This window comes from Ambystoma mexicanum, chromosome 5q (genome assembly GCF_040938575.1).
Source record: "Ambystoma mexicanum isolate Mex_15411 chromosome 5q, UKY_AmexF1_1, whole genome shotgun sequence".
Taxonomy (NCBI): domain Eukaryota; kingdom Metazoa; phylum Chordata; class Amphibia; order Caudata; family Ambystomatidae; genus Ambystoma; species Ambystoma mexicanum.
Window position 1 is genome coordinate 65,016,342 of NC_090933.1, and position 22,480 is coordinate 65,038,821.

Genomic DNA, 22,480 nt, shown 5'->3' on the forward strand with positions numbered 1-22,480 from the left:
GGTAGTTGGGTGGAGTCTTGGCAGGCCTGGCATAGGCACACAAAAAGCCCATAGCAGATACCTTCTTTTCATTCCATCCTGGTGTTTGTAGTAACTTCCTGGTTACCACTTCCTGTTGGCAAACAGGAAGTGCATGACAATTCATGAGCTCTCTAGTGTTTGGGTGTGGCTGGCTATATAAGCCACACCCAAGATCCTTCCAGTGCTTCATGTTGCTTCCTGTGAGCTGCATCAGCAACACACTCGCCGTGCTTCAGATCATCCTGCTTCTGCTTACCTGCCCCGGTTCTACCCTCATGCTTTCTCCATGCTGCAGCCTTCTCCGGTCAAGAGGATTGGAGACACCGGCACCTGTAAGCACAAAGAACTTTGTTAGTGCGCGCACTTCCATAACGCTTTGCATACTCACCGAATCTTCTCGCTACGCTGGAATCCAGGTCAGTGGCCCTGCAAAAGAAAGACATTATTCTTGCGCTCGCCCAATAACGCAGAGACATTATTCACTGTGCACTCTACAATAACGCTGTGCCTACTCGCCACAGTTTCTACTTGCCAGACCACCAAGTCTCCAGAAGCGCTGAACCCAGTCTCGAGGCGCTAGCACTCCATAAACCATTCCTGCAAGGGAAGGAGAGACATTACCAGGTGCGCTCGAACCAGTGACACTGCGCATACCTACCAGTGGCTGACTTCTACACGCAGTGCTACTCACCCCAAACATACCTTGGCAAAAAAGGACAATACGGACAATTCCGGACACTCAACATCGCCAGCGCAACGTTCACTTTGTGGAAGGACTATTAGCTAGTGAAGAAACTGGCACATTGGAGACACTGCCTCGCTGTAAAGGCACATAACAGCGTGTGGCATCAGAACTCGGCCAACAGATATTGGCACCATCTGAGTGAATCGCGCCCCTGCGAGTGCAGGATGGACTGCTCACCTTACTAAAACTCAAGGTAAGCCCTTAAGGGACATCACAGCACAAAGAGTGAACGGAAGGGCCGAGGGGGGGGGGGGGGGGGGGAACGGGCGAATTCTGGTCTGAGTGTACATCTTGTATTTGACAGGTGTTCCTTCGGGCGAAACGGGGGAAGTGAGATCTCGGGTCATAGGAGGCTTAGCCATCGCTCCTGCAGGGACACATGTGAGTGTGACAGTAAGAGGGTGATGGGAGACAAAGGAGTTTGCACCCAATGCTACCCTATGGAGGACAGGGAGACGGACACAGGAATGCTTACTTACCCTCTAACTCTGATTTTCCCAAGGGTCATGATGGATCATCTGGGGGTCACTGGGAGCATAGTCTTTAGTCCTTTGTTTGTGTGAGGTGTCCAGGGGTTGCGGGGTCAAGAATCCTTCTGGTTGGGTGCAACAGCACTTGAGTGATCTGCATGAGACGAGGCCTAGTAAGATCGTTGTTTCGGCCTCCTTTAGTCCTCCCTTCCTTGTTTATTTGTAGGGCGCACCAACCCCTTCAGTAACTGGGCGCAACAGAGTACAAAGGATACTTAAAAGCTTGGTTACAAAGTGGTGAGTACATACATATAGACATTGAATCAAACAGTGGAGATTACATACATACATGCATACATTAAATCAGGGTACAGAGAAAGTGCAGGAGAAGGGTTCGGGGGCAAGTGTATATTGTATTGGTTAGTCATATTGGTCATTGGATCGTAGCCAGCTAAGAGTATTCCGTCTAAAGCTATAGTACGACTGGTCTGTTATTAGACTGAGTGGGTGTACATTCCAGGATTGGGCGACTTTTACGAGGAAGCGGTTAACGCCTGATTTTTTTTTTTCTTTTTAAATAAACCTAAATCTGGCTATCTGTAGACGGTGTAAGTTAGCTGCTTTGGAGGGGCGGGTCAATGTTCTAATGCCTATTTTCTCCGTAAAATACGGGGGAGCTGCATTATTGAGGCACTTGAAAGTTAGCTAGACTGTTTTTAGTGTGATCCTAAATGTGTGTGGTGAACGCTCACAGCCTTCCTTTGTTAGATAACTCTTATGGTTAAATCACTACTAATTTGGAATTTAAAGAAGGGTGCAAACCTGCTGGAAAAGGTGCCTCCGTGGAACGGCACACAACGAAAACAGGGGATAAGGACCAAGGCCGTTAAGCCAGCGTGGTGCATAGATTCAATGTGGTTCAAAGCACAAAATAATTAACTTCTGTCAGTTTACTGCAAAAAATGATAGTTTAATACTGATCCTGTCACTACTTTTTAGCCACTAGTGGTTGCTTCTCATGTTGGATACATGTTCTCTAGTGGGTACGTTTAGGGCCATTCTCGGGGCATTATTTTGCAGCGTCTGGATCTTGTTAGTGATGTATTAGCTCCTAGGTATGGGGCATTGCAATAGTCTAGCTTTGATAGTATTAGGGCATTGGCAAGGATAATGCAGCTAGATTGTGTTAGAAAAGGTCTGCATGATCTAATAAGTTTGCAGGTATAGGCAGTAGATGATGCCAGAGTTTACCTGTTTTCTCAAGGTTAGGGTGGAGTCCAAGTAAAATCCTAGCGTTTTCACTTCTTTGGCTACTGTGATTGTTGTCATCGATGTTGAAAGCAGAGTAGTATGCGTCTAGTTTTTTTTGTAGGTTCGTGGTGGAGCCAACGATCAGGATCTGTTTTGTCATTCAGGCAGAGGCCATGGGTTGCCATCCATGCCTGAATGAGGAGGTATATTTCATTTACTAAGACTGTATCAGAGACAAAGTTGCCAGAAAGGGGAATGGGGAGTCATCTGCGTAATTCCTGTAGGTGACACCCAGTCTGTCCAATTTGTCAAATAGGGGCTTGGTAAATATATTATACATAGCTGCCGAGACACACGCCTTGTGGGACGAGCATGCTGTTTGGATTCGGTTTGCCGATGTGGAGAAAACTCATTATTCTATTGTCAAGGAATGACTGAACCCAAGCTATGGCCTCGCTCGAGGTGGGCAGCCGATGCTAGGTGTTTACATAAAACTGCATGGTCCACCAGGTCAAAGGCTGCCGACAAGTCGAGGGAGCAGTATAGCGGTGTTAACCTTTTCATTAAGCTCGTCCATTTGTGTCTTGAAGTCAATTAATGCAGTCTCGGTACCATTTTGTGGTCTACGACCAGATTGTCGGGAGCCCAGGAGCTGGTTAGCTTCAAGATAGTTTTGAATTTGTAGATGGGCTACTCTATTATCTTAAGGGGTAAGGTTACCGTGGTAATGGCCCTGTAGTTGGTGGGGATGGCTGGGTCTAGAGTTTGTTTCTTGAGCAGAGGTAAAGCCCATGACAGTTATCCCTGCTGAATTCTAATGTGTGGTCTGCAATTGACAAAATACAGGAATTCCAAAAGAAAAACGGCCTCTGTGCTGACAGTCTTAGGGACTAGTCGGTTTCCTCATAACAATGAGCAAACAGCAAGTTAAGCAGATGGTTGTACTCCCCTTCAAAAAATGAGGACCGGTTAAAAAAATAAGCAAGTGTTCCATTGAAGCCAATGGAGTGGGAGGTGCAAAAGAAAACCTATTTTTAACAGTACTCACCAGATGGTTTCATGCAACCTCTAGAAGTCCCCCACAAAGCCCACAGCAGCAGAAAGGGGGCTGCACTGCTGTTTAACTGTTTGTATATGGTGATTAATTATGGGAGCCTGGAGGTAAAAACGAATGCATTTTATTTTGGAAATACTCTGTGCTCTTATGTCCCGTCCCTTTCCTCCATACTGTATGGGCGTCCCTTCCAAGGAACGGGAGACCACCTTTTTCACCAGAAAAAAACACCTTGCCCTTTAAATTTAGAGGCGTGTGGGGGCGCGGCCCATGGAGCATGCGCTGCCCTGTCTCCGCCCTCCAGCGCCACACCTCAGCCCCGTTTCCGCATCGACGGGAACGGGCCGAATTCACCAGCACTCCTGGGTTCGCTTCGGCCATGTAATTCCATGTGCAGATACTTTGTCTTTTCTATCATTCAGGTACACTCGGTCATCAGCCTTCACGCTCCTCCCTGGCGCATGTCGACTTCTACAGGGTTCAGCAGGTGTCCATCCTGCGACGGACTCTTCCCATCTTCAGACCCCCACGCCCTCTGCCTACGGTGCCTTGGCCCAGACCACGGTTGGCAATCGTGTTCGGCGTGGCTCGCTGTCCTCGAAGGCACTGAAGAACAGACTAGCCAGGTGGAGGGAGCTCTTCCAGAAATCGCCTCCAGAGGATCTCAAGAACTTCGTGAAGCATTGTCCAAGGTAGGGCCGATATTTTCCAACGCACCCCGCAAGGTCCTTCCACCGGCACGTGCACCTAGGCTGATGCAGCTATCGGCCCTCAGGTCGATGGGTCCTCGGGTTCTTGTACCGGGCTTACACCCGAGGGGCTACGCTCTAATACCGGCAATACGTCTGAGGGGGAGTGCCTAAACATAGCTCCACCGGGTCGAGGGTCACACCTACCGGGCTGAGACCCGAGGAGCAGAGTAGGCCCAGTCATCAACACGCGAGAGTATTGGACCAGGCCGGATCCAGCGGACTGGACATCACGTCGCAGGCACGTGGAAGGCAGCTTGACAAAATGGCAACCGCGCCAAACGAACACCTGACATGCCATCCTCAGCCAGGGCCTTCCACGAACATCTTGCTGGCCTGGCGGAGTACCTGGGCCTCCCTCAGCCCGACGTCGAACAGCCGGCAGAGGGGGTTCTGGCTGAAGTCCTCACAAGGTGCCCCTCTGCCAACACAGGGATTCCACTGAAAACAGATTGTCTCCTTGGCCAAGAAGGGTTGGCTGGCTCAAGCCCCACTCAGTCCAGCCTGTCCACCGACGCATGGACGGCAAGTACAGGCAGATGGAGGGGGACACACTCTTGCTCTCGACCCATCCTCCGCCACACTCCTCTGTGATCGGTGTGGCATCACTATACTCCAAGCCTGTCTTCCTCAGCCGCCTACTCTGCGGCACTACTAGGCAAGGAGAAGATCTTGGAGGCTAACGGCAAGAAGATCTACTCCGCCTCCTTGCACCTGCGTCAGGCCATAGCAGATGCCATGCTGGCTGCTGCCAACCAACGGTTATGGCAGGAAATTGCGGACTTCCTCCCAGAACTCCCCACCCAATTCCAATCCCACTTCAAGGCGGGGCTAGCAGAGGCCAAGCTCGTGGCGTACAACGACATGGAATCCACAGTAGCGCATATTGATACCTCGGACCGTGCCATCTGTATTGCCACGGACATGAGGCACACAGCCTGGCTCTGGGCGATGAAATTCAACCTGGATGTCCAGGAGCGCATCCTAGATCTGCCATTCGAGGGGGAGAGAGGGTGGCGGCGTGGTGGGTGCTCTTTCACTCCTCCACAGACAAAGAGCTGGACAAAAAACAGCAGCTCACAAACGGCAAAGTCTTTATCCATTCTTACAAAGACCACACCACAATCTTTTTTTTTTTTGTCGCCCCTGTTGCGGCTTTGTCCAGACCTGGGTCTGACTGGCATACAGGTTCCTTATTCCTCCATCCCCCGCCTCTAACATGCTCTTATAGCTCCTCTTATCTTCCATTCATACTCCTGTGCCCATTGCACCTGCCAATGACAACCTCTCAGGTAGTGGGGTGATTTACCAATATCTCCACACCAGTGTGGTACCTGGCGGTGATTAAGTAAGGGCGTGCGAGTGTGTTGGTGGGATTGTCTGGGGTGGTTGATTCAGTCTCCGTGCGTGCCGCATGTGTTCTAGTCTATCCGATGTCATCCGTCTAGGTGCCGTGGGCGTTATTCTCTCGGGTCAGGGATGTCTGTCTCTTTTCGGTTTAGTCATCCTTTTTTTTCAGTTTGTTTCTTGGTTTAGTCTGGTGTTGTAGAGCCAGGTTTTTAGGGATTTCCTGAATTTTAGGTGATCTTCAACGTTTATTTCTGCCTGGTTTTTCAGAAGAAAAACCAGTAAGGCCTGAGAGTTGTGCTTGACCTTTCCACCCTCAACCTCTCCTTACCCCTGCAAAAATTCAAGATGGTTATGACCGCTTTTATAGCGGAGTCACTGGACAAGGGAGACTGGATATGCTCCCTGGACCTGAAGGACACGTACTTGAACGTCACAATTTGGCAGCCCCATCGTTCTTTCCTATGGTTCAGAATCATGGACTACCACTTCCTATACAAAGTCCTTCTGTTTGGCCTCTACTCGGCCCCCAGGGTCTTTACCAGGCTCATGAATGCTGTAGCGGCCCTCCTCAGAGCACAGGGCCTCCACATCTACCCATATCTCGACGACTGGCTCGTCAGGGCTACATCTCCGATGTCGGTGCACCACTCGTCCCATGCCCTTATGAACACACTGCCCGACCTGGCTTCTCGCTCAACCGCAAGAAGTCACAGCTGCTCTGCACGCAGACTGACTTTCCTGGGACTCATTTGCGACACGTGCTCCAAGGGTTTTTCCCTCAGAAGACAAGATCTCGGCCATCAAGAGGGCCGACGCCCACTTCCTCGGCAGAGAAGTGACCCCTGCATGGTGGTTCCAACATCTCCTGGGTCTACTAGCAGCGGTTCTGTTAGCCGTGCCGCATACGAAACGAAGGATGAGAAGGATTTAGCTGCACTTCGCGGCCTCATGGAATCAGCAGTGTTCACAATCCGAGATGATCAACGGTCCTCCATCTCTCCACTTGGGCCTAACTTGGTGGTCCATGGACTGCAACCTATGGTTGGGCAAGCCCTTTCGACCGCCTCCTCTGCAGGCCACCATCACCAGACTCCTCGGTCGAGGGCTGCGGAGCCACCCTGGACGATCTCTCGGTCCATGGCACCTGGACTCGGCAGGAGCAGGAATACCACATCAATTGGTTGGAGCTGAACGCCATTTGGCTAGTGCTCAGAGCATTCCTCCCACTCTTCAGGGGCAAGGTTGGCCTCATCCAGACAGACAACTCGACCAGCATGTACTATGTCAAAAAGCAGGGAGGCACCAGATCCCCCTCCTCCGTGCAGACTGGTGATCAGCATGTGGGAGTGGGCCCTGGAAAATGACATTTACCTCACGGCAGTCCACCTCCCGGGGAATCCAACCTGGAAGCGGACAGGCTCAGCAGGCTGGGAGCGGACTATTACAAGAGGCAGCTAAATGACCTCGTTATTCAGGAGATCTTCAACAGGTGGGGTCACACCCACGTGGATCTCTTTGCCACTTGGCACAACCAGTGTCCCCCGTTTGCATCCTGACAAGGACAGGGCCCCACTCGCTGGGCGACGCATTTCACCTACAGTGGACCAGCATGAGGCCTACGCCTTTCCGCTCACCCCTCTGATACAGAGTAATTTGCAGGATCAAGGAGTCTCACCGACTCAGCATCATTCTGATAGCTCCATGGTGGCCGGCTAGGCCATGATTCTCGGAGCTCTTCCGCCTCGCAGATGTGCCTCATATACACCTTCAGAGGGGCACAGCAGGGGGGGGCAGAATCGTACACCCCGCTCCATGGAAACTAGCCTTCGCAGCATGGTACTTGAGCAGGTAATGCTTCGGCACCTTAGCCTCACAGGCCAATCTGTAGATCATACAGGGCGCCAGGAGCAAGGCCACCAGGGCCCAGTATAAGAGCAAATGGGCAGACTCCAAGGGAATTGACCCCTTGGCCTGCAATTTGGACGACGTGCTCTCCTTTTCAGCGCACCTCGCTCATTTGGGAGTACAGGAACTCGGAGGAAGGCATTTTTTCCTCCTCCAACCCTATCATCCAACATGTGACTGGTTCCGCTAGGCTCTACCCGCCAGTCAAGAGACTGCACCCCATGTGGGACCTTAATATATAGTCTTGGGCGCCCTGGCGCCCAAACCATTCGAGCCAATGGCGTCTGTGGACATTAGGTTGGTCACCATCAAGACGGCCTTACTAGCCGGTCTTAACTCGGCTCGCAGAGTCGGCGAGATTTAGGCGCTGGTCGCTTCTGAAACTTACACAGGGATGAGGTAGGTATGCGGATGCACCTGGCATTTCTGCCCAACGTTCCATCTGCATTTCACTTGAACGAGGAAATTGTCCTTCCCACGTTCTTTCCTGATCCCAAGTATGATGCACAGAGGGTGCTGCACTGCCTGGATGCCAGGCGTGCCCTGAAATTCTACTTGGACAGGACCATGGGCTTCCGCAAGTCGGGCGTCCCGTTTGGCACTTTCGGCGGCTCTAGGCCTGGCTATCGGGCCTCTAAGGCTTCCATATCCAGCTGGATGGTCTCTGCCATCAAAAAAGCATGAGGGCCAGCACAAGCTGCTTCCCGGCCAACATACATGCCCACGATGTCCCTCGACAGCCACCGTATCGACGTCATCCTGCCTATAAAGGCCGCGCGCAGCGTCCGTTGCTCAGTTCTGTTTTTCTGCGCTTACTCAGTGCCTCGGAATACCGTTGCTCAGTTTTGTCAGGTTAAACCTATTTACCTCGAGTTATTCGATCCGTACTCGATGGCTTCTTCGTCAGAACCGACAACACCTCGATCCGGCTTCAAAAAATGCCGAGATTGTGGAAAAAAAAGATGTCGTTGACTGACTCTCACAGTTTGTGGTGTTTGGGAGCTGAACACCATTGTTCGGAGTGCGAGGACTGTATGTTCATGACAGCTAAGGCCCTGAAGGAGCGTAGGGGGAAGCTGGAGAAAGGTAAGACTTTTAAAGCTTCTTCGTCGACGAAGTCGAGACATTCGTCTCCTCGTCACCATTCGCGCTCCAGGTCTCGGAGTGGGTCCCATCACTCCTCGAGATCGAAGCACTCGAAGAGGAGACGTTGAAGATCCCCTTATCCGTCTTCCACTTCCTCTGTTTCGCCAAAGAGAATCCCTTGCCCCACCCCAGATTTACCTGGTAGCTGTGGCTGAGCAGTCAGACTTCCCTCAAGAAGAGTTAGGCAGTATATAGAGCTTACATAATAGGTACAGAGGCACAGTAGTACAAGCAAACACTGACCAGAGCTAGGTGTAAAAGTATATAATTATTTATTTAAAAGACACACTCATAAATTATACAAGCACAGAAAAGGTAAGTAAGTCAAAACACAGTCACTATTACTTATATGTACAACCCTAGTTATTTGTTGAACAAGTCTAAGTTAACACCACTTATTTCCAAACAGAGGTGAGCGCTCAACGTTAGATTCAGCGTTGCGTCTCATTGGGAGGCGTGGCAGGCCATCACGGAAGACAGATGGGTTTTGTCAGTCGCTCGAGCGGGCTTCCGCTTACCTTTACCCCTACCCCACCCCTCAACCCTCCTTTTCAGCTGTCGGGCTCACCCTCCCTCAAGGCCGAGGTTCAGAAACTTCTCCTCAGAGCTGTGGAACCCATTCCCCTTGGGGAGCGAGGGGATGGCTTCTACTCCCGGCTGTTTACGGTGCCCAAACCCAACCAGGCTGGCCTGCGGACCATCCTAGACCTTTCCCAGTTCAATCTTTCCCTACCCCAAGAGAAATTCAAGATGATCACGTCTGGCCAGATTAGCTCCTCGTTGCAGGCGGGCGACTGGCTCAGCATGGTGGATCTTCAGGATGCGTACATGCATATCCTGATTTGGAACCCACACAGGAGATACCTCCGTTTCTCTATGGGAGTGGAGCACTTCCAGTTTCGGGTGCTTCCTTTTGGCCTCAGTTCGGCGCTGCGTGTCTTCACAAAGATGTCTGTGATTGCGGCCTATCTTCGTCTCCAGGGTATCTATGTGTATCCTTATTTGGACGACTGGCTCTTACGCAGCCCTTGTCCGTTGGCAGCACCGGGCAACCTCCAGTTTCTCCTTCAGTTCCTGTTCCATCTTGGGCTGTCGGTGAACTGGCGGAAATCCACATGACGGTCTCACAGGACCTGATTTTCCTGGGTTTTCGTTGGAACACGATAGACTGCCGAGTGTATCTGACCGGGGACAGAATGGCGGCTCTGTTGGCCACGTGTCAGATGTTTACGCAGTCGGAGAGCATGTCGGCCTGGTGGTTCCAGAGGCTTCTGGGACTCATGGCCTTGTGTGTACTGGCTCTTCCTCTTGCTCGTCTCAAAATGAGACGGACCCAGATGGCTCTTCGGCGTTCCTGGCGTCAGGCTGTTGACCCGGATTCCAAACGGATGATGATTCCGGATTCCATGAGTGGACCTGGACTGGTGGTCATCTCTCAGCAACCTGTCAGTGGGCGTGGGGTGCCAGGACCCAGCCCCCATGGTGACTATCACGACAGGCTCCTCCCTTTTCGGGTGGGGTGCGATGTTGGATCTTCTTCAGGTCTCGGAACTCTGGTCACCTCAGGACAAGCTCCTGCACATAAATCAATTGGAGCTTCTGGCGATTTTTTTTTTTTTTTTTTTTTTTTTTTTTGGGCGCTCAAGGCGTTCAGACCTCTTATTGTCAACAAGGTGGTCCGCATAAGAACAGACAATGCGATGTCAATGTACTACATAAACAAGCAGGGGGAACGAAGTCTCCCCTCTCGTGGATCTGTCCATCCAGATTTGGGAGTGGGCCGTGCTCCATGGCGTCTGGCTGCTTGCCGTGCACATCCCGGGCCGGCTGAATGTCACCGCGGATGCCCTCAGCTGGCGGACAGTGGTCAGCTACGATTGTGAGTTAAAGGCGGAGATCCTCTCATGGATTTTCTCGCTTGGGGCACACGGGAGGTGGACCTCTTTGCCACGACGGTAAACAAGAAGCTTCCTCAGTATGCCTCCAGGGGGGGCTGGGAGCCTCCTCTCTGGGGGACGCACTCGAGATCCCATGGCACAACATGAGAGCTTACTTCTTCCCGCCTCTTCCTCTGGTTCATCGAGCAATTTGGAAGTTGAAGAGCTCTGTCAACTGTTCTCTTCTACTGATCCGTAGAATCCGTGGTGGCCGGCCAGGTTTTGGTTCTCAGAACTTCAACACCTGTCGGTGTGTCTGCCGATCAGGTTACCAGTAACTCCCGATCTTCTACACCAAGGGGAACAGCAGATGTGGCACCCCTTCCCACAATCGCTCAGCTTGGCGGCATGGTGCCTGAGTTCACGGCTCTAGAGCATTTGGGTTTGTCTGCGGATAACATGCGCATTATCAAGGCAGCCAGGAAACCCTCAACCAGATCTCAATACAAGAGTAAATGGCTCAGGTTCTGTCATTGGTGTTTGGAGAAAGAATTGGACCCGAGGGTGGCAATGATTGACACAATGCTGTCCTTCTCCCTAGCAGTCAGGGGTTCATGTCTTGTCCTGCAGGACTTATCTCTCGGCGATCTCCGCCTACCTCTCTACAGACCGGTGTTCTTATTCGTTAACTAACCCAGTGGTGAAGAGACATTTTGCTGGTTTGACACGCATCTACCCTCCGGTTTGTAGTCTGCACCCGCCCTGGGACCTAAATGTAGTCCTGACGGCGCTGTGCCATACCTTTTTGAGCCAATGGCTACGGTTGACCTTAAGTACGTGTCCTGGAAAGTGTCCTTTCTGGTAGCCGTTACGTCAGCGAGGAGAGTGAGTGAGCTCCAGGCATTGTCGGTGGAGCATCCTTTCTTGGTCTTTCACAAGTACAAGGTAGTCCTTCGAATCCAGCTTTCCTACCAAAGGTAGTGACCGAATTCCATCTGAACCAGTCGATTTCCCTTCCGGTCCTTTTTCCGAACCCTGCCTCGGAGGCGGAAAGGGTTCTACACTGCCTGGATGTCGGAAGAGCTCTCAAGTTCTACCTGGACAGGACTGCCGAGCTTCGGAGCTCTTCCCAACTGTTTGTGACCTTCGGTAAACCCCAGGGCAGGCTGGCGTCTAAGGCATCCATTTCCAGATGGATTGCTGCCTGTATCACGGAATCTTTCACCATTCAAATTCTGAAGCCTCCTAAGGGTATCCATGCACACCAGGTGCGAGGCAAGGCAGCTGCGGTTGCTTTTCAGAAGTATGTTCCCTGGGAGTCTATCGCTAGAGTGGCTACTTGGGCCTCTCCATCTGCATTCTGTAAGCATTACTGCCTCGATATGAGCTCTTCGGCTGACGCTCAGTTCGGCCAGGCTGTGCTGAAGAACCTGGTTCAGTAAGGGGTATTTACATCCACCCATAGTTCCTGTAAGGAGTGCTTGGGAATCTCTCATAAGTAGGGAGGAACGGTGACGGGACGTAGGAGTATTACCAGGTTACTCACCGTAGTGACCACCTTACTCCTAATCCATAGTCCCCTTTCCTCATACGCCCGCCCGCCGTCCCCTCTAATAAGGTTCCTCTTTTATTGCTAATGGGTCTTGGATGCCGGGCCCCGCGCAGGAAAGAGGGACACATTTTTGAAAAAAATGTGGATGCTTTTTACAAAGTGCTCCGGTCCCGTCCCACAGGACGGAGAGATGTCCCATAAATATGGAGGAAAGGGGACTATGGACTAGGAGTAAGGTGGTCACTACGGTGAGTAACCTGGTAATTTTAATGCTTATTGTGATGTTGCTAAGGCCAGGATGGAAGAATGGAATGTATTATGTGGGGAATATGAAAAGCCCAACCAGGAAGATTGCATGAGGCAGGCTTTTCCCAAATCCAAAACTCTCAAATATTGTATGGCATGATCTGGCTGAATGTTAGAAAGTTGGGGCCTTCATTCCTTGAACCTGGAATGGAGGGTGGTATTTACCCAACATGGTCCAATGGAAAGGTGATCCATCGATTAGACTGTTAACAATGGGTTATTAAGAAAAAACACAATTATAAGCTTGTTTTATAGACTTTTGGAGAGCGTTCGATTTTGTAGATGGAGAAAGATTGTGGGGGAAATTGGGAAAAATTGAAAATGTGTCCCACAGTGTTGCACTTAAAGAAATGTATAGGGAAACAACTCTTAACATTTGTCAATGGTAAGATCACCCTGTATCAGAACAAATATAGGACTCAAACAAGGCTGTAACATCGCTGACTCTATATAAACTATGTCCGATATGGGTGACAGTTTTGTGGGTTTAAAGAACTTTCCACCAAAGATGGGAGATTTGGTGATAAGTTGGATGTCATACGCGGATGACCCCATTCTCCTGGATAAGACCCCTATAGGTGTACACGGATGCTTGGGGGGCTTGAATGAGTATGCAAAAGAAAATAATCTCACTTTGAATGTGGGTAAAACTAATATCCTGATCTATGGGGCTAAGGGAGGAAGGAAGAATAGAAGTAAATTTAGGTGGAAAGTTGAGGTTGTGGAGACCTACCCATACTTGGGAATGCCATTAAAATATAACGCTCCCCCCTAGAAAATATTAGGAGGACATGATAGAGAGGAAGGTGTTGAAAAAAATTAATATTAGAACTTGTATGTCTACAAAGGGTGGTTATTCTATTGAGGGATTAATAGAAATATATAAACCTTGATCATCCCTGGCGACTTGTATGCATTAGAAACTATTAAATCAACATTCATAAGAGATTTAAGTAAAATTGAACCCAAACTGTGGAGACCTGCACTGAGATTAGCAAAATTCACTCCAATTGAGGCTGGGTGCGAGCTAGGCCTCCCTTCTTTGACACTATGGAAAATTAGATGTTGCAAATTATACATAAAAATGACCTTGGAAGAAAAGGAGGGTGAGAGTATGCTTAAGAATAGCACTCATGTATAAACAAGGAAAAATTAATGCAGCAATGAAAGATTTGGAAACTACTACCAGCACTTTTCTGGATACGGTAAATATGAAATTGCCTAGAGAGATTGATGATCTGAACTCCTTGTATATAATTTTGAAGAAAAAAGCCCTTAAATGGGACTAAACTGATAATTATATAGGTTAGCTAAAAAGAGCAGGTTTGTAAATTACTGCCTCCAGGGAATTTTAATTAATAAACCCCAGAACTATCTGTGGAAGGTAGGAAACGAATTTTCCAGATTTATCATGTTGTTGTTTGATATGCTTCCTAGCTATTAATGTTGGCGCATGGAGTGGGGTTCCTATTGAAAAAAAGTCAGCCGGTTTTGTAAACTGGAGATTGAGACATCTAGGCATTTACTCACTGCATAAAACTGCAAGGATGGTATTATAATGGGTACAAGGATCTTGTTTACAATGAGAGAAATATTACTTCAGACCAATTTTGGTCCTCATTTATGTGGCCGAGTCCTTGCTGTATGTGGGTGCTGCATATAATGTCTGGAAAATAATTGTCGGAAGGGGATACATTTAATTGAGATGGGAGGCTTAGGCTATAGAGTATGGGCAGGAAGCTCTACTCCTAATCTCGAATAAGTTGGCATTATGTTTACTGTATGGAAAAGGAGCTATAAACTAAATAGCTGGATGTTAGAGGTGTAATATATGGAGGTTAATATGCTGTTATAAGAATGGGGTTTTATTAGAAACAAGAGTTATGAATGAAAAGATTTTAATAGAAATTAGGATGTAATGAATTTATGGCGCTAGTTTAAGGAAGATATAAATAGTAATCGTAATGAAACTATTAGATATAGGTTTGTATGCAATATGTGATGATGCAATGTTTTAATAGGTTTTTTAATGAATTATAAAATGAGTGATGTGAATTGCTGTTGAAATAATTATGATGTATGTTATACATTGATTATAAGTGTTTAAGGTAATCAACCAATACACTATAATAAATAAGGCCCTCAAATGCTGACCTCTGCCATGCAGACCCTTCAGGACACCTCACAGGTGGAAGGTTCCAGCAGAGACGAGGTCCATTGGGGTCACATCAGTTGTCCTTGATAAGTCCATGTATGAGGAATTAGCTGGGAGAAATGGTTGATAAATGAGTCCAGGTTCAGGGCCTCCTGATAGTTAAAACACAAGTCTTTCCCACTCAGACATACATTTATTTGTATTTCTCTGCAGTGTCACATTAGCTTTTCACAGCTTTCAATGAAAGGCTTACCATATTTTTGTTTTTTTGCAAGCCATGCTTTGTTTTACAGGATTAGTAAGAGCTTACTGTCATGTAATCAATCACATGAATGTGGTTTTACATTCTAGCGTATGTGTACAATTTGTCATGATCGTTTTGGCTTCTTATTTACAATGACCAGTTGAATACAACTTGATCGTTGATTAGTATGCATGTGCTTTCTTTACAGAACGAAGCCTTAAAATCAAAAGCTGTGCAAGCTGTGGTATGTATCAGTTTTCCAAGTTTTAGGTTAAGCTTTTGAAATTGAGGCTAAATTAACAAGTGATCCAGACTGTTTAGTATTCAAAATGTGGTTGCCTCCGTTTGTTTTTAATAGATTTGTTGTCCTAGCAGTGCCTGGCTTTTTATTGTTTTTTTTTTCCTTTTTCTTAAAATTTATTTTCAGGACATTCCTTGAGTTTGCATTAACATTCAACACGAAAGGTTAGCCTGCGTGTGGAATGTAGGAACAGTTCTAGTCGGAACTCTTCCATCTATTGAGCATTATCAATTGAAGGCCTATATAAGTCTATGTAAATGAAAACCTACAGAAAGCTCTTTTTTGTTGCCTGTATATCTCCATTAAAATAGATTCCTGGTTGTAGAATTCCAGTGAGGGCCCAATAAGAGGTTATTTTTAACTGGCAGGCATAGGGAGGATGCTCAGAAATGTGCCAGTTCCACTCTACCTTAGAGACCACCAGAGACCCTTTTTCCCCACTCGTGTATTTTAATGTGATTTTGAACACGGTTTTCTTTTGGTTGTGGAGTCTGACAAACTCCATAGGTGGTATCTTTTACACTGTCACACAGCATCTTGTTAGTGTCCTGGTCACACGTTTCACTATTGCTACATGCGTGCCTATTGTGATAGTGGGCATGTTTCACAGGATCAGTCTGCTCTTGTGTGCCTAGCTGTCCGTGACTGCTGCGATTAAAGAATCTCCTGTTTTGCAGTACACTGGCGCACATGCTTTTCAGCCCAGAGTAGAGATTGCACAGCAGTGGATGGTTGCTAAGAGAGCAACATATACAAACAGCCTGTTTGAGTCTTTGCTAGCTGTAGTCGCACAAGTGACATTTTCTTGCATCATGGCTATAATGTTCAATACAAACTATGTTTTAACTATTTGCCTTTTGTTTTGTAGGAATCCTATGAAGTCGATTCAGACTCTGAAGCCCTTTTAGTAATGACCATAACTCAGGATCTCACAGAGAATTTGAAAACTTATTGCTTAAAAGTAAAAGAAGAAGCAGTAAGTTAATGTTCATACAGTGATGTCAATATGATCTTTTTACAAGGCAATCATTATTGGGGTGTTTGTTTAAATATCGTTATTGGGCATTGATTTTATAATTGCAACCCTAAATTGAAAACCAGTCATTTACAACATTTTTTTATTTCAAAAGAACATTGCCACTGTTTTAAAGAAGCCAAAATAAAAAATCTAAAATTCTGTCGCATCAGAACCATGCTGTATATATCTACCCACGCATTTTATCTTGCTGTTTTTTTTTTTTTTTTGGGGGGGGGGGGGGGGGAGTACAGTGACAGTCAGGACTTTAAAGCTGTCTGACCAATTTTGCACCAAATCTTCCAGTCTCATTTTTAGGTTGTGCTGGTTCATTGATGCATGGGATGTCATACCTTTTTAGTAAACAACCACAGAATTTCTTGTATTATATTTGCTTATTTATATAGCGCTCTTTTCCCCACTTGTGTGGCCTCAATACGATTGTTTTCGTGGTTGAACGCCCTTGGTGACCGTAGTCTATGTGGTTAAATATTCTCGGAGTTTAATTTAGGAGGTGCATGTTGCTGTTCTAAGACTTTTGTGGCTGGCAAGGCTCCACTAAGCAGAGCAAGAGAGGTCAGGCAAATGTGCGTGGTGCTGTTGAGGGTTGGAGATAGATTGCTATAGTTTGTGCGGCCAGCTAGATCAGGCTTTTTTCGGGTGGTGGTCGCTGTATGCTAGTGGAAGAGGTGTTGTGGTACGTCAGGTGTTTGTCTGGACAGCTATGTGCCAACTAGGCCGGATGTGCTTAGCTGTAGCTTTGTGCATGGATACTGTTGGGCAGAAACCTGTGCAGTTCCTTAGGGACCACTGCAAAAGATTTAGGACTACAGGTGATTGGCAGTAAACCCAATTGGTAGCAGCCTGTACCACCCAGATTTACCTGGTAGCTGTGGCTGAGCAGTCAGACTTCTCTCAAGATGAGTTGGGCAGTATATACACAATGGGTACAGAGATACAGTAGCACAAGCAAACACTGACCAGCTTTGGTGTAAAAGTATATAATTATTTAAAGACACACTTGTAAATTACACTAGCACAAAGAGGTAAGTAAATTCAACAGTCACTATTATATATATATATATTTCTGATGTTTGTTAATCTGCTTAGAATCACATGCTGTGCATAGGTCCGACATCCAGTGGTCACTGCGGAGTATTGCATTTTGTTTTTCGTAGTCGAAAAGGGGACGTCGACAAGGCGTGTCTGAAACACTATCCCTATAGTGACGTGCGTTGTACCCACAATCCCTCACGCGTCGAGGTCCCTCAGATTGTTTTTTTCCGCCCAGCTTCTGGTCGCCTTCACGCGGAGCTCCTCGAGAGACATTGCAACTCCTCGACCTTTGGTCGTTTTTTCTCTAATATTAATAATCCCTCCCTCGACGCAGTTGTAAGCTGTTCTCCGCCGAAAAGAATCTTCGACGGAGGGTCGAGCGGAAGAAATCCTTCGGCGCTGCCGAACACGTGGCCTGGCCTCGCAGGCCATATACAGTAGGGAGAGTGGGGTCGTGGGACATCTCTGGGTCTTTTCTGAGAATGCCTTTCCCTTTCCCCTTCCTTTCCCTTGGGGTGTTTATCGCGATTTATTGCCTCGGCTATGGAGAGGACACCGTTTAGGTTTTGCCCACTTTGTAAAGGCAAATTCACTTGGAAGGACAAGCACTCACGGTGTAACCGCTGCTTGCCCCTCGATCACAAGGAGGAAAGGTGCGCGGCTTGTCGGCTTCTTAAGCCTAAAACTCTAAAAGACCGAAGGGTTAAAAGGTGGGCGGCCTACGCGATGTCGAAGGCCGAAGGTTCACCCGCCGCTGCTACCACCGACAGTGACGAGGAACGCGATAACACGACCTCCGCTACGGAAGTCGAAACCCCCTCTAAGGAGCGCTTACGCGCTTTGTCGTCTGTCCCCGGCCCCGACGGCTCGGCTCACGCCCTGCTTATGGGGATGAACACCCCGGCGACACAGACGCACACAAAGATCCACATAAACACACAACCCACGGCTCTTCTTCGACGAAGTCGAAAAGACCTTCGGCGCCCAAGGAGACGCAGGTTCCACCGGCGGCCTCCTCGGACCGTTCGGGTTCGAAGCCCCTCTCGCAGCCGCGACCTGCGACTGGGCTTTCGGCAAACAAGGGCGCTGCCACCAAACCATCGGCCAATGCGCATCAACAGAAAGCGCAGACCGCCGTAGAGCGTTCGATACCCATAGCGTCAAACTCAAGCTTCCGCCGACAAACGAGTCGCCGACAAGCGAGTCGCCGATAGCTTAGCAAGGATCGCTGTAGCCGACGCCCAAAAGCGTACGCCGAAGATTTCGTCAAGCGTTACGCATAAGTTAAAGGATACGCCGAAAAAGCCCGAAGGGAAGCAGGGACTACCCCCTTCAGTCAGGGAGTCTCCCGACACACCTGAAGGTTTTTCGGAGGGCGACGGGACACTTTCCTCGACGCTTTGGGAGAGGTCGAGCCATTTCGAGTTAGATAACCCTATGTTTCCCCCGCCAGACCGCTCTGGGGTACCCCATGAAACAATGGAAAGACTCCACCTCTGTATGGAGAGGATGGAAAGGTTCATGAGCACCCAGGCCTCTCAAACTCACAAGAGGACCAGAGAAGGGCCTCAGGAGGACCCCAGGGCCAAAAATCCGAGGCTAGTCGATCCCCAGCAGGACACAGCCTCAGACTTCCAAGATGTATATGACCTCACTGGGGAGGAACAAGACTTCGAGGAAGAAGATGATTTCATGGACAATGAAGAACAGAACCAGGAGGAATGTCTGGAAGACAGAACAGACATTATAGAAGAAGGCTTCGGGGTTAACCCAGAAGAGGGACCTTCACACCCCTGGCAATCACCATCAGTGTATTCCGACACTGATGTCCTAAACCTAACTCCTCCGGACAATTCTCCAGTTAGGAACACGTCTCCAATTGACGATCAGCCCACGTTCAATGCACTGTTGCGCAGAGCAGCAGCGCATTTCGAACTCGACACCGGGGAACTCTCTCCAGAATTGGACTTTGTAGAAAGAGTGATTAAAGAAAAACCCCCGGTCAGCCAGACCATTCCACTCCTCGCTTCAGTGAAGAGAAGGATCATACCTTCGCTGTCCACTCCCGCAATGATCAGAGGGGTCAATCCACGGATTGAAAAACTTTTCACTCCTTCACCCTCAGACCCCCTCTACATTAGGGGACATTCCATTCCGGATTCCCTAGTGGTATCTAATATTAGAAAGAGGGCAGGGGTACCACTTTCCACCAGTGAGGCACCCCCGGACAAGGAGGGCAAGAGGTTATATGCCCTTGCAAAAAGAGTTACTTCCTCGGCTGCCTTCTCAGCAAGAATTGCCAACAACAATTCCTTGCTTGCAAGCTACGCAGACGCGCAGTGGGCCAAACTGCGAAAAGACGCCGAGGAAGCACCGGAGCCTTTACGTACGCGCCTACTGTCAACTATTGGCGAAGGAACCCAAGTGAACCAGAGCATTGTTAAAAACTCTCTGGACACGGCAGAAACAGCAGGACGTTCCTTGGTACAAGGAATACTCCTAAAGCGCCATGTATGGCTGCGCAACTCAGGCTTTAAACCAGAGACACAGGCGTCTTTGATAAATAAACCTGTCGAGGACGCTAACCTCTTCGGAAAAGCGGTAGATGAAGCCCTAGAGATGGCTAAAAAAGAGTTCGACACTATCAAGACTCTTGACCAAATCTCTAAGCCCACTACCAGGCGCGGCTATGGCAACAAACGCTTTTTTCGTGGCCAGCGCCAACACCAACAACAAAATCAACATCAGCAATACCCTGCCACCAATTACCAAACCAATAGTGGGCAGTACAGCCAAAGAGGCCAACGCCGGGGCAAAGGGAGGGGTCGGGGATCCACCCCCAGAGGCTCCCAAGCCCCCAACAACTCCAAGTGACGCGAAGATTCGCGTCCCCTCCCATGCAACACCGGTCGGGGGCCGGATAACATCCTTTCTTCCTGCATGGGAGGAGATAACGTCAGACCGTTGGGTACTGTCCACCGTAGCCCACGGATACTGTATCGAATTCAACAGTTCCCCATCCTACAGACCCCCGAGGGGACGTCGCATGACACCGGAACATCTTGCCATCCTTCTCCAAGAAGTACAACAACTGCTGGAAAAAGGAGCCATAGAGGTCGTGCCTCTATCTCAGGTAACGGAAGGTATTTATTCAGTGTACTTCCTTGTACCCAAAAAGGATCTAACCATGCGCCCTGTATTAGATCTGCGCCCAGCGAACAAGTTTATCAAACCCCAAAAGTTTCGTAGGGTAACCTTACAGGAAGTAATCCCACTGCTTTCTCAGGGAGATTACATGACAACATTGGACATGAAAGATGCATACTTTCATATTTTAATGTTGCCAGCGCACAGAAAATACCTCAGGTTCATGATAGAGGGCAAACACTACCAGTTCAAAGTGCTACCCTTCGGCATAGCATCAGCACCAAGGGTATTCACGAAGGTGCTGGCAGTGGCAGCGGCCCACCTGCGCAGGTTGTCCATCCCAGTTTACCCTTACCTCGACGACTGGCTCATAACAGGGGATTCTTACGAAACATGCTTCTCCAATACCCAAAAGACAGTAGACCTTTTGTTCCAGTTGGGCTTCTCCATCAACGAAAAGAAGTCCAGTTTAGACCCCAGTCAAATCAAACAATTCCTAGGGGCTCTAATTCAAACAAAGGACGGCCTCGTCTTCCCCTCCAAAGAGAGGGTCCAAAACATGCTGTTTCAAATCCCTCAATATGTAACCGGTCGAGAGGTGACGGTACGCAAAGCAATGCGCTTGCTAGGAATGATGGCGTCGTGTATTTATTTGGTACCTCACGCGCGCCTGCGCATGCGCCCAATGCAAGAGTGGCTCAACAGCCAGTGGTGTCAGGCCAGCGGACTATGGGAGGATCTAGTTGTGGTCTCGCAGGCCTTAGTTCTCTCGCTACGGTGGTGGACAAAGGAAAACATGGAAAAAGGGAAACCCTTTGCCACACCCGCGGCGGAAGCCACTCTAACCACAGACGCATCCTCACAGGATGGGGGGCGCACCTATCCCATCAGACTGCTCACGGAGTGTGGACTCCGAACGTAGCATCCAAACACATAAATCTACTGGAGCTACTAGCTGTTTCCAAGGCGCTAAGAGCCTTCCAGGAACACCTACAAGGCAAAACAGTAATGGTCCTTACAGACAGCACCACAGCCATGTACTACATCAACAAGCAAGGGGGCACCCACTCTCCAGGCCTGTCCAAGCTGGCCCAGAATATATGGAAGTGGGCTCTCAAACAGGACATGTTCCTACTATCACTACATGTACCCGGGGAACTCAATCTGCTAGCAGACAGTCTCAGCAGAGATTTCCCCCTGCCCAAAGAGTACGAATGGCGCCTGCACGAAGACATCGTCTTCGACGTCTTCACACAATGGGGATTCCCAGAAATAGACCTGTTCGCAACCCTGGAAAACTCACAATGCCTAAGTTACGCCTCCAGGTACCCCCAGAACCAATCCAAGGGTAACGGTCTGTCGATGCAATGGTCAGGGAAATTTGTTTACGCTTTCCCCCGACTCCCCTTCTCAACAAAGTGGTGCACAAGATGCACCAGGAACAAGTGACCATGATACTAGTGGCCCCAATGTGGGCACGACAACCATGGTTCGCTCACTTGATGGAGATGTCTCTATCCCCCCCAGTAAAACTCCCCTGCCCGTACAACATGCTGTCTCAGGACAAAGGCAGGACTCTGCATCCATGCCCCCAGAACATGAACTTAGCAGCTTGGCTCCTGAGATCATAGAGTTCGGACATCTACAACTCCCGCAAAGATGCATGGACATCCTCAGGCAAGCCCGAAAACCGAACACTCGCCACTGCTATTCTAGCAAGTGGAAAAGATTTGTCATCTGGTGCAGGAGTAAAAGCATCAACCCTATTGACTGCTCTCCCACACATGTGGTCCTATACCTGACCCACCTATTGGATTCAGGTCTAGTGTTTAACTCCATTAAAGTCCACCTAGCTGCACTTTCTGCATACACCACTTCCCAACTCAAAGTGTCGTGGTGGAGGATCCCTGTTATAAAGGCCTTCATGGAGGGAGTAAAGAGAATACACCCCCCGATAGCTGACCCAGCTCCCGGATGGGACCTTAATGTGGTACTTACCAGACTCATGGGCTCTCCATTCGAACCCATGCACAAAGCATCTCTTAAACACCTCACGCTTAAGACTGCTTTTTTAATAGCTATCACCTCCATCAGGAGAGTAAGTGAACTTCAGGCTCTTTCTATTCTAGACCCCTT

General features: G+C 48.8%; 1 protein-coding gene across 2 annotated transcripts in view; it reads left to right on the forward strand.

Annotated features, from left to right (window-relative positions):
* Nucleotides 1–22,480, forward strand: part of LOC138497213 (uncharacterized) — a 371,787-nt gene that overhangs the window by 234,853 nt on the left and 114,454 nt on the right. For both annotated transcript variants that reach the window (XM_069620537.1, XM_069620538.1), the window contains 2 exons: nt 15,034–15,069; nt 15,995–16,102. In XM_069620537.1, the coding sequence (XP_069476638.1) occupies nt 15,034–15,069; nt 15,995–16,102 (144 nt within the window). The remainder of the gene's footprint in view (nt 1–15,033; nt 15,070–15,994; nt 16,103–22,480) is intronic.